General features: G+C 37.6%; 1 protein-coding gene across 1 annotated transcript; it reads right to left on the bottom strand.

Moving 5' to 3' along the window:
• Positions 1 to 2,992: 2,992 nt before the first annotated feature.
• Positions 2,993 to 7,470, bottom strand: cyp24a1 (cytochrome P450, family 24, subfamily A, polypeptide 1). The gene is made up of 12 exons (XM_083521894.1): positions 7,152 to 7,470; positions 6,799 to 6,989; positions 6,602 to 6,695; positions 6,418 to 6,511; positions 6,163 to 6,254; positions 5,622 to 5,733; positions 5,052 to 5,188; positions 4,655 to 4,821; positions 4,113 to 4,191; positions 3,794 to 3,991; positions 3,586 to 3,697; positions 2,993 to 3,473 (listed from the first exon to the last, which is right to left on the bottom strand). Exons 1-11 carry the CDS (start codon positions 7,386 to 7,388, stop codon positions 3,587 to 3,589), a joined length of 1,512 nt encoding a protein of 503 aa, XP_083378020.1. The 5' UTR covers positions 7,389 to 7,470; the 3' UTR covers positions 2,993 to 3,473; position 3,586.
• Between the last annotated feature and the right edge of the window lie 9,371 nt (positions 7,471 to 16,841).

Below are 16,841 nucleotides of genomic sequence, written 5' to 3'. Positions count from 1 at the left end.
TCATGTGGGCCCAGGGGAAGCTGCTTTCCCTTTAAAGGCAGCGTATATCCCAGGCCACTTAAATGAGAGAGCAGACACCCTCCGAGACAGGAGCCGAGGCCCGGGAAATGGCGACTCCACCCGGATGTGGTAAAGCAAATATGGGAGATATTTTACAGAGCAAAGGTTGACCTGTTTGTGACTCAAGAGACATCACACTGTCCCCTCTGGTTCTCTCCCAAACCCCTCAGCCCCTCTAGGTCTGGATGCCATGGTACAGGCGTAGCCAAGGCTGCACCTGTACGCCTTCCCTCTCATGATGGATCTTCTCTTTTAGGCATGGGGCACAGTAATTCATCCCTGCCCTGAGCTGTGGAGGCTGTGGCTCTGGCCCCTGAACCTCTGGTCTCTCCACTGAGGTGATAGAGACCATCCTTTAATCAAGAGCTCCCTCCACAAGAAGGTTGTACACCACAAGTTGGCACCTGTTCATGGTATGGTGTGAACACGGCTTAGATCCAGTTAACTGACCGGCCAGTGCTGGAACACCCTGAAGGTTTACATTTCTGCCATTGCAGCCTATCATGCCCCCCCTTGCGGGGCATTTGCTGGGGAAGTACCCATTGGTGACAAATTTTTTATCTGTGGTACCCGGAGGCTTAGCCTCCCTTTGAGCCATTGACCGAGGTGCCTTTGAGAGTCCTCACAGTCAATACTGTGTTTCTCTTGACCATCTTCTCTCTCAAGAGAGTAGGGGATCTTAAGGCCCTCTATGTGGCCCCTTCTTTCCTGGAATTTACTCCAGGCAGGGCCAGTGCCTTTCTGTGTGTTCCCAAGGTACCCTCTGTCATTCCATCACCTGTTATGCTCCAGGCATTCTTTCCTTGTCAAGCATGGAAATGGCATCCATCTTGCAAACACATATAAGGTCGCCGAAAACCTCCAATCTGTGCCAGATTGTCTTTAAGGCTTGCTTTGATTACACTGCACCTTTTTGCCCTGAAATATGTAACCCTAAGTTACTGACCTGTTTCCGCCTGACTATTCCCATCTCCGGCCTTTCCGGTCGGTTTTCCCGACTCTTCCCTCCACGGATCTCTGCTGAACGCACTCCGGTTCTCGGCTTAGCTCTGCTCATGCTCAACGCGCTCCGACTTCCAGCTCACCATCCTCGCGCTTTATATGCTTCGCCTCCCGACTTGGCTAGACCTTAATAGCTGACAAGACCCTCCAAGACATCTGCAACGCTGTGGGCTGGTCCACCCCGCTGACCTTTGTCAGGTTTTATAGCTTTGACCTTAGTGCCACTCCTGTCCCTCTGTCCTTTGACGTAGATGTGCCCATCCACAGTAGGCAGGGATTGTTCAGCCTGGTGTTATTGGACTCACGTTTCAAAAGCGTTGTTGACGCAGCTTGAGTTCCTGAAGTGGAACATCTCAAGGTTACGTATGTAACCATGGTTCCCTAAGGGAACGAGACACTGCGTCTCCATGCCACACTGCCTGCATCCCTGCAGCGCTTCCTTCCCTTTTAGAAGCTAGCACCAGTTCCACTCCATGTGCTTATAGATTTCTGGTCATGACGTCACCCCACTGGTGACGCCACACTTTCTATTAGACTGATTACACACATGATTCAGAGCGTAGACAACGCAGAAGCTTTCCCAAAGCATTATTGATGCAGCGTCTCATACCATCGGAGGAACCATGGTTACATACGTAACCTGGAGACGTTCCTGGTGTACATTTTGTGCTTTGTACAGCAACCACTAGGCAGTGCATCCACATTTCTGTTAAAGGTGTTTGTGACAATTGTTGCAGAGCATTATCAAACCAAGATCCCAGTGTGGGACTTGCAATTGCTTTTTGAGTCTTTTAAGACTTCTTTCAGGAGACCATGTAGAATCCCAAACTAGATTCGAACTCTTTTTTAGTGATACCTGTAGCCAAAAGAGTTGGTAAAACCACATGGCTTTTGAGTGACAAATCCCTGACCAATTTATAAGGCAGCGGTCCAAAAAGCAGACCTATGTAACTATTTGCAGTAGACTGTGGGTGATGATCAAATCAAGTGTTTGCCATAACAGGAATGCACAATCATGTTGTCTGTCTGACTGGCCTACTTTCTGGAGGATGGCATCATCTTAGTCTATCAGTACCAAGACTCAACATTTAAGAAAGAGCAAATGTCTCTCATCTTATAACAGCTTTCTAGTTCAGTCTTCATGTGTTCCCATTCCACATGGCATTAGGGTTCTCGATTTTAAAAAACAGCAAGAATATGGCAGGGTATTGATGAGATGATGGCAGAAAATGCTGGTTAATTTATATAGGTATGTTATACCTTTTTATATTTTTATGTATACAAAGTAATATAGTACATTTGTGGCTTTATTGAAGATCTTGTTTGACAAACAAAAAAGTGTCCACGATTTGCACCATCTTTTGTGGTTATCTGCTGTTCTTCGATAAAATCTTTTTAGTGACCTCTTTTGTTATGATATCTTTTTTTTTCACTAACTTTTTCTATTCCTATCAATTTTATTCAAATGCTAGCTAAAATTACTATTTGCACATTTCTCCCTGCATAATAGATTAGTAACATAACTCATTTTGTGTGCATCCAACAATATGTGATATTGACTGGATGGTTAGAGAATAGTGGAAGTGGTGGAAGAATTGCTCTATTTAAATGGTTGTGGCTGCACTGTGCTCTAGTTTACTCTGGCTTGCGTTGTACTTTGGAACACTCTGGGTCAACTGGCAGGCCAGGCCATAGGAAGTCTCCTGTTGCTTCTAAACACCAGACCATGAGTAAATGTGTAATGAAACAGAATTATGAACTCATATATGAACATACATAAATATGTATGCATTTATTATTTAATTCCCAAATATGTTCCAGATACATAAAAAAATACATTGGTAACATTGCTATTGTTTTATATATATATATATATATATATATATATATATATATATATATATATATATATATATATATATATATATATATATATATATATATATATACACACACAACATAATATAAGATCAACATTTTGCAAACACTTCAAGTTTTACATTATTTAGGAACATTTACACATAATCTAAGACTATGGTACATTTTGGTGTACAAAAAATATGTTATTTAAAATTTTAGGTTACAAAATAATTATTTTGTAAGTAGTTATACGTATAATGTCAGCAGAAAAATGACATTGATTTTATAGTGAATAAATTTGCTCATTTAAACTGATAGGTAGTGAAAACTATAATGGTAGAATATTACTTTACATAGAACACACTGTATGTACAATACTAATCACTTACAATGTAAGTTAAAGATTCATTATTACCTCAATTATAACTTAAGTAATAATCAGAGCAATACATTCTGATGTTTAGCAGCAGAGTAGCAGCAAAACCAGGCCTTCTGAATACTTCTGGTTAAAGGCTATGGAGTTATCAGTTTCCACACAGTAATGAAGAAGTCTTCAAAAAGGAAAAACATGTATACTTTTACAAAGTAATTTGACCAGAATTTACATTGCCATACTGATATCAATATATATTTGAATTTTTATGAGTATAGTTCTTCTCTTACCTTATCGATGAATGAAAGCCACGGGAAGCTCTCGGTTGGGCACAAGTGTTCCAGTATGTACAGCTTCCACTGGCTCATAATCTGTTGCTGCAATCTTATAATCACGAATTAACTGTTGGAAATAACACAGAAATACCAAATCATAAATCTACAAAAAAATTTGACTTTTTATTGTTTATTTCATTCATCTCAAAAGATTTATTCTTACCCAGCACAGAGCGAGCTGTATCTGTAGCTCAGCCAGGCGCCGGCCAATGCACATCCTTTTGCCTATGCCAAAAGGTACGTGGGCAAATGGGTTGATAGAGTTTTTGTTCTCGAGCCACCTTTCTGGCATGAACTGCTTCCCATTGTCAAAGTACTCCTCATTAGACCCAAGTGCCTGGCTGTTGATCATCAAAACTGTCTGCAAATGGGCATAATTTAACATAATTTAACATGATTTAACACTGTTATATTAGAATTATTTGTAATGATGGAAATCAGTCTGTAGGTGGCACTGCAGAAATAGCAATTATGGCTCTTACCCCTTTAGGTAAACTGTATTCCCCAAGCAAGGTGTCTCTGTCCAAAGTTCGACTTGTAAAGGGGATGGAGGGTGAAAGTCTGTTTATGTAAAAAAAAATTTAAAGAAAATGAAAAAAGGATACACGCTGACATCAATCATCCACACTGTGCAATGGTATGCATAAGTGAATATAAGTCAAAGCAAGATAATCCCACAAAACACCATCAACATTCCTAGAACCATGTGGAAGTATTATCCTTGATTAATGTTCAAAAACATTTCTTTCTGTCTCATGACTTGACTGTCAAAGCATTATGCTGCCCGTATGTACCAGTATGTACCACTAAAAATCTCTCAGAACCAAATCTGAGAACAAAGGATTGTTTTTCCTGGTCTTTGACCCTGTCAGAGTAGAGTAGCAGAAAAAACTTTTGTCTAATATTTTAAGCTAAACAGCTGTCAGCATAGCTGCAAACCATGTAACACATTATCTTCACACAATGTAGGTATCAATCAAGCTTCTTATTGTTATATAAATCTAAGCGTCTCCTCATGACCTACCTCATGGACTCCTTCAGACATGCCTTGAGATATGGCATGTTTTTAATATGCTCAGCACATGGAACCTGTCCAGCAGGTACAACATCTCTGATCTCCTTTAACAACTTGTCCTGAGCATGGGGGTTTCGTGAGAGATTGAAAATGGCCCATAGTGCACTGTTGGCCGTCTGCATTGGGAAAAGAAGATTTTTTTATTTGTTAGAAACTGCACTTAACTGCTCATATCATATATATTTTTTGGACTACATATAGATATAATCTCCATATAAGAATTATCATTTTATATTTTTAAACCTTACAATTTTTCTAATGACTTAATTACTATTTTAAAATAAGCTAATTTCTCATTTCTAAGGTCAAATTTTAATTCCTCTTTGTGAATTTTTTTAAAACTCACTGTTTCCACACCCCCAATCTGGAGTTCGGTTATTGCTGCATACAGCTCCTTCTTGGTAAGTGGACAGTTATGGTAGATATCACTAAGGAAACCATGGGTATCTCCACTCTTCAACTTCTTGTCAATGTAGATTTTTGCTGGAAAAAAAAAAGTGTGTGTCTAATCAATGGTATCATGTGCTGATTACATTTTACCATGCAGTACAACAATAAATCCTAGAAAACTAATGCTTTTGAGCAGTACATGATCTACTGCTGTTTTTAATTCCTGGCGTGAGAATGTATAAAAGCCAAGTTGCAGCACTATGGGTATTCAACTTTACGTTAGCATTTTTCCACCTTTTTTTTTGGCCTGCCCCCCTGTTCCCTCCTTTACAAATATTTGGCTGCATTCTTAGGTCATGCAGTTTACTACAACACACTCTGTCCCCTCCCACTCACAAGCTCGAAACTAGAACAACATGTGAACATTGGTCAACAGTGATCCCTAACAGTGTAAGGCAGGATCAACGAGGAATTTTAGGTTACATCACCTGGAAAAAAATGTGCTGTATTAGTAATGCATTTTTACCTGTATTAAAAATACAGTCCCAAGCAGCTGTGTGGTTTTGCCATGTCTTTGTGTTCAGGCTCTTGTGAAGACTAACTGGAGTCACCATCATCTTGCCAAACATGTTCATCATCTGCCATTAAAATAAAATGGTACAGTTTAAACATATGCACAATTGAAAAAGGCACAATTCTGGCACAGTTGATATATAAAGTATAATTCCTGGATTATTTTGATTGACAGTCACCATTAATAATCTGACATTGGTCTTGATTTATATTTTGAATTTAATATTCTATACACTACTGTGAATTGTCAGACTAAAAACCTATGACCAAGAAAGCAGTATACGTTCTAAACATTCTGCCTGACTCATGCAACAGTTCCCATAAACACAAATGTGATGTAACAATTTATTCTGTAACGTAACCTCAGTGAACTGTGTAAAGGACTGGCAAACGACACATAGGAACAAACAGAGGCTGAGAAAAGGTTATCCTAATGTTTGAGTTGCTGAAATGTACAGATAAACTGCATTGTGCTTATAAGATAACCAGCATACCGTTTTTATCGCTGTGATAAAGTCAGTTGCCTCTTCATCAGCGTTTTCTTTCAAAATCCCAAATCGTTTGTCATAGAGCACATAGCAAATTGCTGTAACATAGAAAATGGTTCAAAAGTCAGTAATAATGTGATCATTTAAACAGTGCTGAAATATTTGTTTAAAACAAATATTAATAAAATAATTAGATATAGAGTTTGGATTATGAACTGTAAATACATTTGCATTTTTCAATATTAAATAATAAAAACTCACTTTCAAAGGACCACTTGTTCAATTCGAAATACAAGTCGTTGATCTTTCCTTCCATATTAACCTCTCCAATCCTATTAAGGAAATCAGCTAAAACCTTCAAAGAAGGAAAACAAACAGTATAAATCATGAGAAAGTTAGATTTTTTAGGATAGCTTGATATTTCCTTCACATAACATATACCAACCTCATTAATTTTCCCATCGAGTTTCACGACTTCATTTGGTTTCATGAATTTATGCTGAAAAGTGCTTCTTACTCTTTGCCAGTCCTTTCCTTCCCTGCAGATAAAAGCAGACATGAATAAAACAAACAAACTCATATTAAATATCTATTCAGTAGTCATATCAGTACAAAAGGAATTAGAAGACGGGAATTACTTACAAGATGAGAAGTCCGTAAGCCTCATCTCGCAGATCTCTGTATGCCTTCCATGGTTTAATTTCCAGTCTCTGGGGATAGTTACCCTCTTTCCTATACAGAGCTTCCAGCAAGCAAGGCGCTCCAATGTTCACTGATTCGAATGAGCCCATTTTCATACGAAAGATTTTGCCAAATTTCTTATGGTAATCCATCTAATGAGATAAAGACGAACAACAACATGTGAGAACAATTAGACTATTGAGAAAGAAAATGTAAAACAGTTATCAAACATATATTATAAGGAATAAATAGACATGTATATTAGTACTGTTTCCACTACTACTAGTAGTCCTACTCCTACTGATATTAGTTACCACAGTCTGGTGCTGTTTCTGTAAGCCGCCTCTCCGTATGATGTCAATGAGGTTCCCCACCAGGGGCCAGCTTGTTGGGCCTGGGATGGACTGGAAAGTGTGTCCAGGGCAGGGCAAAGCATCTTTGGAGTCCAGCACACACACCGAGGATGTTGGTTTACAGTGTTGCAGCCCGACAGACTTCTTCTTCAGCACCTCAAGGATCTGCGCTGGGGCTTTCTGAATCTGTGCTCTCATTTCTGCTCTCTTGAACTCAGTTCGTCAAGTTGCTTTGAAGCTGAGAATTTTATTTTGTTCTAAATGCGTGACTCCGTGTTACAATATATACACTAGTGGTGTTTGTCAGTGTTACACAAGGGACCAATCAGGAGCAAGGCTTACAAAAAAAGGGAGAGAGAAAAAAGAAAGAGGGGGAGAGGGAGAGAGGGGGAGAGGGGGAGAGATGGAGAGGGAGTGCGTAGAGGCCACTATTCATTTTATGGCTTTACGTTGTGGGCACCGCATGACCCCACATAGACCGAGGAAGTGCCCTTGCCCTCCGTTTCATAAATAAACACACGGAAGGTGACACGGTTCGCTTGATACGATCTGGCTGCTACGATTAGCGCAACCTTATCTCCACACTATGCAAATAGAAGAGCACTCTTCATCAGTTTGCGCAAATATTTGTCCTAGTCTACTTTCTGTGCGGCTGGGTAATCACCTGTGCATGTGAGTGTGTGTATTTGGACAATTGAAATCTTTTGACAATTGAAATCAATTGAAAGTTTTACTTGCATTCCAATTTAATCACCACATCCCCAATGCAGATGAAGTGCATTTCCCTTGACCATAAAAGGTAAATAATTAGGGCAGTTGGAGGATTCTTACTGTAGTAATTAAGATCTTGATCCCTACTATTTCCACCATGTCTATAGGTATTTTACGTATAAATACTACATTATCATAAGATCTAACATTTAATGATGATCTGAAATGCTCAGAGATGCACATTTGAATGTCTTACCATTTTGCCCACACTGCCTGAGATCTGTTTTTTAAGACACTTGTAGTCATTTTGTACATATATTTTCAACAATGTAGGTCTTTTAAATATCTTAAATACCATGTTTAAAACATTATAATTTACTATATCTCAATATTTCTGCTATAAAATGGGGAAAAGTGTCATGTGACCCAGCATTGTGAGTCTCGGGTTTCTGACCCCTCTGATTAAGTCTTTGATCTCAACAAATAAAATAAGAAAATATGTTTTTATTGTAAATATACCAAATATATAATATATGTTGGCATTTAAAAAACTAAATCTCACAACATACACTGTATAGACAAACATATGGGGACACCTGATTACCAGACTAAAGCAAACTATTATCACAATAGTTTAGGATGTCTTTGGATGTGGTAGAATGACATTTTCCCTTCACTAGTACTAGGAGTAATACTTACACTACAATACTGTGTGTCCATTTTAGACATTAAATATTATTACAATCGAATGTTATGCTTATATTGTTAACATCTTTTTGTATAGATATCATAAATATGTCAGTCCAAACAAGCATCTGTAGGATAGAGTGGACATATAAGTCTGATCCACCTTGCTTACAGAATTTGAAGGATCTGCTTCTATGCTTCTTTTCTATTAACCTCTGACAGATGGCTGATCAGATTGAAATATGGGGAACATTTTGTCAATTTTGGCCTGTTGCAGAAAGCTGTGATACAATTTGTGTTCTGATACCTTTCTATATAGGCCAGTTTTAACCCTTTCATTTATTTGTGCAGCTCTTTTGTGGGTTCACAAGCTTACTGGTTGTCCTTTCCTTACCTTTTGGTAAGTACTAACCATCGCATACAGGCAACACCCTGCAGAAGCTGGTGTTTTGGAAATGCTCTGATCTATTCGTCTTTTCGCCAGAAAATGTTGGCCCTTGCCCGGTGCCATTGTAACAAAATATTCAATATTATTCACTTTACCTGTATCTGTTACGGCGAATCAGTAAATATACAGTACAGACCAAAAGTTTGGACACACCTTCTCATTCAAAGAGTTTTCTTTATTTTCATGACTATGAAAATTGTAGAGTCACACTGAAGGCATCAAGGGCTATTTGACCAAGAAGGAGAGTGATGGGGTGCTGCGCCAGATGACCTGGCCTCCACAGTCACCGGACCTGAACCCAATCGAGATGGTTTAGGGGTGAGCTGAACCGCAGAGTGAAGGCAAAAGGGCCAACAAGTGCCAAGCATCTCTCGGGGAACTCCTTCAAGACTGTTGGAAGACCATTTCAGGTGACTACCTCTTGAAGCTCATCAAGAGAATGTCAAGAGTGTGCAAAGCAGTAATCAAAGCAAAAGGTGGCTACTTTGAAGAACCTACAATATAAAATTTTTCAGTTGTTTCACACTTTTTTGTTATGTATATAATTCCACGTGTTAATTCATAGTTTTGATGCCTTCAGTGTGACTCTACAATTTTCATAGTCATGAAAATAAAGAAAACTCTTTGAATGAGAAGGTGTGTCCAAACTTTTGGTCTGTACTGTATATAAACAAAGTTGTGTTTCGTGGCTGCAGAGAACACAGGTGAGATGAAGTGAGCTTAAATTTTCATTTTAAAATATGCATGATGCTAGAGATTTGTATATGGAAGGAACACTGGGATGATTGTGTATGCAATGCTGCACAATTTAAAGGTGCAGTGTTTAAGAAATTATCCTGCTTCTACCCAGAATCCACTCTAAGATATGTTGAACAAGCTCATTCCTGAAATGGCTTAAATATCATAGATGCAGTAAAGTAAAATGTGGTGGATGGATAATAAATGATTTGTAGTTACCTTTAGCATGGGAGCAGTATCATTAAGGACCATCTTTCAACAAAAATGATTACATTTACAGAGACAAAACAATAGTATCATTTCCCAGCATTTAAATTAACATAATCGATCGAAACTTCATTAGCATTATAAGCTGAGCAAAAACAAGATAAAATGTTTGAGTAGAAATTGACCATTGTCCTTTTGATCAACCAAAAATGTAGTTACTGCTAAACTGTAATAAACAATTGATTTCATTGAAATCATTGACATTCTCATTAAAATCATTGACGTTTATTTCTTATAGGGGATTTCCTTAAAATTTTAAGAATCTATTTTTGTTGGTTTATATGTGTTGTGATTATAAATTTAGATTACATATATCAAATCCAGGAAACTAAACAACAAAAATGTATTAGTTTCACTACTAAGAGTTTAGTTTTTCAGCTTTACTACAGAAAAAAACAATCAAACTTAGTAAAAAAAAATAAAAAAATAAATAAATAAAAATAAAATGTATATTGTATTTTTTTTTTGTATTTAATTTTTGTTCATATTTTGTTTTTGTTTTTCAGAGACCCCTGAAATACGTTTGTACAACGAAGTCTGAAACTACTTTCAAATACACTTAATATTAAAGAGAAATATTTTACTTTAATGATTAAAAGCAACCTTTGTCCATCCCATAAGGTCACCATTGTGATTTGCCCTCTCTGGAGGTTCAGGTATAAGGAGGGGCTTAGGAGGGTTTCAACCTGGAAAAGAGTGAGCGAGTGCATGCACCAGAGCACTGAACCATGTTTGATGACTCAAGCTTACTGTCGCTGATTGACACAGGGTCACTGAGTTTGTTGTCAAACTGACATGCTTCAACTATATGTTTGTATAGATACACACCTATAATCAAATCAAATATGAAACTTAACCTAATTAAACGTTTCAGTCAACTATCTGAAACCACTGAATGACTTGTTTTACATATAACCACAAAAATGATTTTGTAATGATTATATATTTTATACCTAAGTATTCAAAGTACATTCAAAAAAGTTTAGACACAATTCTAAAATCAACCCTTAACTTGCTTCAGAATACATGGAAAATGTCTCTTATGGTCATAGGTTGTGACACTTCTTTTGTCCATAGTCCAGGGACAATGCTTTTGAGATTTGGTATTTTTCTTACATTCTCTGGTAACAACCCTATAGATTTAAAAGTTGGAAGCAACCACACTCTTTTTCTGGTGAAACCTGTGCAGAAGTCTACATTAGAGCACATCCCAATCAGAAATGAATTCTAATTTCTATAAACACTAAACATGTAACCTGACTAAAATGTAAAATTATTATTCTAACCTCTCTTATTACAAAATATACTATACCACAGTACAGTAAACTACAGTATACATGCCATGTTTGTACTTATTATTTGCAAAAAAAAATCAGTTTGATGAATAATCTAGGAATTATTGTACATTGGCAAAATCTGTATATCCCATATTCAAATTACAGTGCTTTAGGGGTTATTTAATCATGAATTGGCAAAAGGCTGACAGGTTCAGGAAACCTAATTGAACTCACTAACCCTGGGTCAGGCTTCTTCCTTGCATACAACTGATGAACGGGGGATAATACAGTGATAATAAAGTTCCTTTTGGTGAAAAACCAGGCTTCAGTGACTAGGGTTTCTCCACTCTAACACACATAATCATCCTTATTATCTGCTAAACTATAAAACAGACACCTCATTTGCCAGTGGTTATATTGGTGATATTGTCCATGTTAATTCAACAACCTTTGAGTCACTCATAAATCTACACTTTCCTACATAGGTTGGTAAGAGGTTTATATGAACTAAGCCAATAGTTCAACGGGTGCAATCAATACTAGCTTGACAAATCAGCTACTTTTTCTTCTTCTCGAGCCGGTATTCTGATGTACAAATTAATCTGAGGTTACTGTTTCAAAATGTTCTTTCAAGTTTGTACCCCAATCAACAGTTTCAATAGGGACAACCAGCATCAAACTATGAGTAGATGCACACATCATCCGATTGTCTCATATACATTGTTTTCGGAACTTTTTACAATGAACTTAAAGTAATAATAAATTAGAGTATCTCACCTTAATCACTGGATGCATAGTAGTTGCATGGTTCCAGTTTTATGTCTATTATTTCATATGTTATAAAAAGTGTACACATTTCTTTATGTACATTATATTTACATTAATCTTGATGATTATTGGAGCATCTTGTTTTTTGAATGTACATTGAATAGCATAATTGGGCAATTGCCAAAGACAGGCTTAATGCAAAAACATGAATGTTTATAATGCATGTATGCAAAACCTTTTTCAGACACTACAATGTACCTGTAAAGAATCCTTTAAGAACTCTGTTTGTGCCACTGTGGTAAACTGCCCCACAAATATGTTTATTGTTATTCATGACTCATTGTGGCCCTTACTGGTAAAGTTATTGATTTTGAAAATGTGTGAAAGCAGGTCATACTAAAAACAGATACAAGTCAGTTACAAACACAAAAATAAACCATCCAAAGCTCTATACAATGTAATAAATGTAACTTTTGACTTAATGATTCAATATATAATAACTAGATTATAATATCCTTTATTGTACTACATTTAAATAAAATCATAATCAGGATTTATCTATCTATCTATCTATCTATCTATCTATCTATCTATCTATCTATCTATCTATCTATCTATCTATCTATCTATCTATCTATCTATCTATCTATCTATCTAGTAGATTCAGTGTCAAATATTAGCTTTTTAGGGCATATAATTAAAAAGAGCCAATACAAGTTTTTAAGATTACATTTTACAAAAATATGCCAAATATTCTGTAGTAGCTCTTCCTATTTGTTTATCTCTTAATGGTGGCAGAAAACGTACTGAGAAATTATGCTTCATTAAAAAGTCTAAATCGTGCGAAAATAAAAATCAAACTTTTTAAGTTAGCTGATTACATGAATGACTAGTGGTATGCAGCTCGCTAGTTAATTGTTCAGAATTAAAATATGATGTAAACAACCAATATTCACCTTTAGCTAGAATCAGATTTTTTTTAAATATCTTTTTAACGTATTTTTGTAAACACATGACTACCAGTGTCAGTCATTTTACTGTTTTTATTAATAATATATAGTTATTTGGAAAACCATGGGTATAAACAATGTAATACAAAATACACAACCTATGGGTTAAGCCCAAATGTTTGTGGGAAACTAAGCTAAACACTTAAAATATCCGTACCAGAATATTCAGCTAAATACAAAGTCTGCTGAATCCTCTGGCTGTGTAAACAGCCTACCATTATCAGATTATATCAGCATAATACCGTACCATAATATAGTTTAGGTTATTTCACAGTAGTAATAGTGATTCTAATCTTTATTATTACGTAATTTACTATACTACACTACAGTAAACTGCAGTTTACTATAGTTCATGTTTGTACTTGAAAAACTGTTTCTGTGTTGACATATATATAAAAAAAAAATCAATCCTATTTTCAGAAAATGCTCATTTCAATTAAATTCTTAGAAATGCCTTCATAATCAAATAATTCATCATAATGTACATTTGTGATAAAAGAAAAAAAAAACATTTATTGCTATAAGAATGACAGTAAATGTTTATAGTGATTTGACAAATATAGTCGAAATTATTTTACATTGGCAAAGTCTCATATATCCCACTCTAAAATGATGTGCTCTAATGTGAAATAATTTACAGTGCCTTAGGCATTATTTAATGATGAATTTGCAAAAGGCTGACAGGGTTAGGAAACCTAATTGAACTCACTAACCCTGGGTTGGGCTTCTTCATTGCATACAACTGAGGAACAGGGGATAATAAAGTGATAAAAAAGTCCCTCTTGGTGAAAAACCAGTCTTCAGTGACTAGGGTTTTATCAACAGGTTACATGCCCCAACACTATGTTGTGAGGATGACCTTCACCATTATTAATATTTATATTGTGCTTATCATGTTTAAAACATTAATCACGATTTCAGTTTTATGACAGTTCTGTCATATGTTATAGGAAGCATATGCTCTCTTTGGTGCATTATATTTATAATACTTTTTAATAAAAAAATTATATATTATATATTATATAATAAATTATTGGAGCATCTTGTTTTTTAAATGTACTTCGAATAGCATAAGTGGGCACTTGCCGAAGTTAAACACATTTTTTTAGTTCAGCATATTTATTTGAACGAATTTTAAGTTCAAATATGTGTCATATTAAGTAGTTCATTTTAAATTTGCAGATTTATTAAGTCCAGGTGATTTATATGAACTCTTCATATGTTTTGAGAGCACTCTATGCTTGTTCAGTTGCATTGTGCAATCAATACAATCATTACTGGATGGCTAAAGTTGGCCTCACTATATTTATACACATTAAAACATTTAACAAACCCAGCCATTAGGGTTGCACAAGCCAGTGCATTCTTATCGCTGGTCCCAAGCCCGGGTAAATGGGGAGCGTTGCGTTAGGAAGGGCATCCAGTGTAAACTGTGCGAAATCAAATATGCGGAAAGAGAAATTCATACTGATTCGGTCGAGGCCCGGGTTACCAACGACCGCCACAGGTATCGTTAGCCAACAGGGTACTGGTGGAAATTGGGCTACTGTTGGCCGAAAGGTGAGAAGGAGAGGAGGAAGACATCTACATAGACGGGGGGGAAAGGAGAAGTGTAGGAGAGTGGAGGTTCAGGTTGGCACTTTAAATGTTGGTACTATGACTGGTAAAGGGAGAGATGTAGCTGATATGATGGAGAGGATAATGGTAGATATGTTATGTGTTCAGGCGACAAAGTGGAAAAGGAGTAAGGCCAGGAACATTGGAGGTTGGTTTAAACTGTTCTATCATGGTGTGGATGGAAAGAGAAATGGTGTAGGGGTGATTCTGAGGGAAGAATTCAGAAAGTGTTTAGTGGTGATAATAGGGTGAGGATTGTGAAGCTGGAAGTTGAAGGGGCGATGAAAATGTCATCAGTGCTTATGCTCCACAAGTGGGTTGTGAGATGGAGAAGAAGGAAAGATTCTGGAGTGAGTTAGATGAAGTGGTGGAAGGTGTACCTAGGAATGAAAGATTGGTGATTGGGTAATAGGGTGATGTATAAGAGTAGAGGAACTTGCACACAGGTGGACTATGTTCTATGTAGGAGATGTAACCTGAAGGAGATTGGAGACTGTAAGGTGTTGGCAGGGGACAGTGTAGCTAAACAGCATCGGATGGTGGTCTGTAGAATGGTTTTGAAGGTGAAGAAGAAAAGAAGGAGAGTGAAGACTGAAAGAAGAATAAGATGGTGGAAACCGAAGGAGGAAGACTGTAGTGTGAGTTTCAGGGAAGAGGTCAGACAGGGGCTCGGTGGTGGTGAAAAGGTGCTGGATGATTGGGCAACTACTGCAGAAATGATGAGGGAGACAGCTAGAAAGGTACTTGGTGTGATATCTGGAAATAGAAAAGAAGACAAAGAGACGTGGTGGTGGAATGAGGAAGTGCAGGAGAGCATAAGGAGAAAGAGGTTGGCAAAACAGATTTGGGATCGACAGAGTGATGAGAAAAGTAGGCAGGAGTACAAGGAGATGCAGCAGCAGGTAAAGAGAGACGTGGCGAAAGCCAAGGAAAAGGCATATGAGGAGCTGTATGAGAATTTGAACACTAAGAAAGAAGAAAAGGATTTGTACCGATTGGCCAGGCAGAGGGATCGAGCTGGGAAGGATGTGCTGCAAGTTAGAGCAATAAAGGATAGAGATGGAAATGTGTTGACTAGTGAGGAGAGTGTGTTGAGAGGATGAAGGGAGTATTTTGAGCTGCTGATGAATGAGAGAAAATGTTGGATGGTGTGGAGTTGGTGAAGCAGGAAGTGGATAAGATTAGTAAAAGGGAAGTGAGGAAGTGAGAGCAGAAATTAAGAGGATGAAGAGTGGAAAGTCGGTTGGACCAGATGACATACAGGTAGAAGCATGGAGATGTTTAGGTGAGATGGCAGGGTAGTTTTGAACAAAATTGTTTAACAGGATTTTGGAAGGTAAAAGGATGCCTGAGGAATAGAGAAGAAGTGTGCTGGTACCTATCTTTAAGAACAAGGGAGATGTGCAGACTTGCAGTAACTACAGGGGAATAAACTTGATCAGTCACACCATGAAGTTATGGAAAAGAGTAGTGGAAGCCAGGCTGAGAGAAGAGGTGACAATCTGTGAGCAACAGTATGGTTTCATGCCAAGGAAGAGCACCACAGATGCCTTATTTGCTTTGAGGATGTTGATGGAGAAGTATAGAGAAGGACAGAAGGAGCTGCATTGTGTATTTGTGGATTTAGAGAAAGCGGACGACAGAGTGCCAAGAGAGGAGTTGTGGTATTGTATGAGGAAGTCAGGTGTGTCAGAGAAGTATGTGAGGATGGTGCAGGACATGCATAAGGACAGTGTGACAGCAATTAAGTGTGCAGTAGGAACGACAGACTGGTTCAAGGTTGAGGTTGGACTGCATCAAGGATCGGCTCTGAGCTCTTTCTGGTTTGCAATGGTGTTGGACAGGTTGACGGATGAGGTCAGACAGGAGTCTCCATGGACTATGATGTTTGCTAATGATATTGTTATATGTTGTGAGAGTAGGGAGCAGGTTGAGAAGCGCCTAGAGAGGTGGAGGTACACGCTGGAGAGAAGAGGAATGAACGTCAGTAGGAGTAAGACAGAGTACATGTGTGTGAATAAGAGGGAGGGCAATGGAGTGGTGCGGTTGCAGGGAGAAGAGGTGGAAAAGGTGGAGGAGTTCGGGTAACTGGGGTCAACAGTGCAAAGTAATGGAGTGTGTGATAGAG

This window comes from Silurus aristotelis (genome assembly GCF_946808225.1).
Source record: "Silurus aristotelis genome assembly, chromosome: 2".
NCBI classification, from domain to species: Eukaryota; Metazoa; Chordata; class Actinopteri; order Siluriformes; family Siluridae; genus Silurus; species Silurus aristotelis.
The sequence above is the reverse complement of the archived record's forward strand: the minus strand, read 5'-3'. Positions and strand labels throughout refer to the sequence as shown.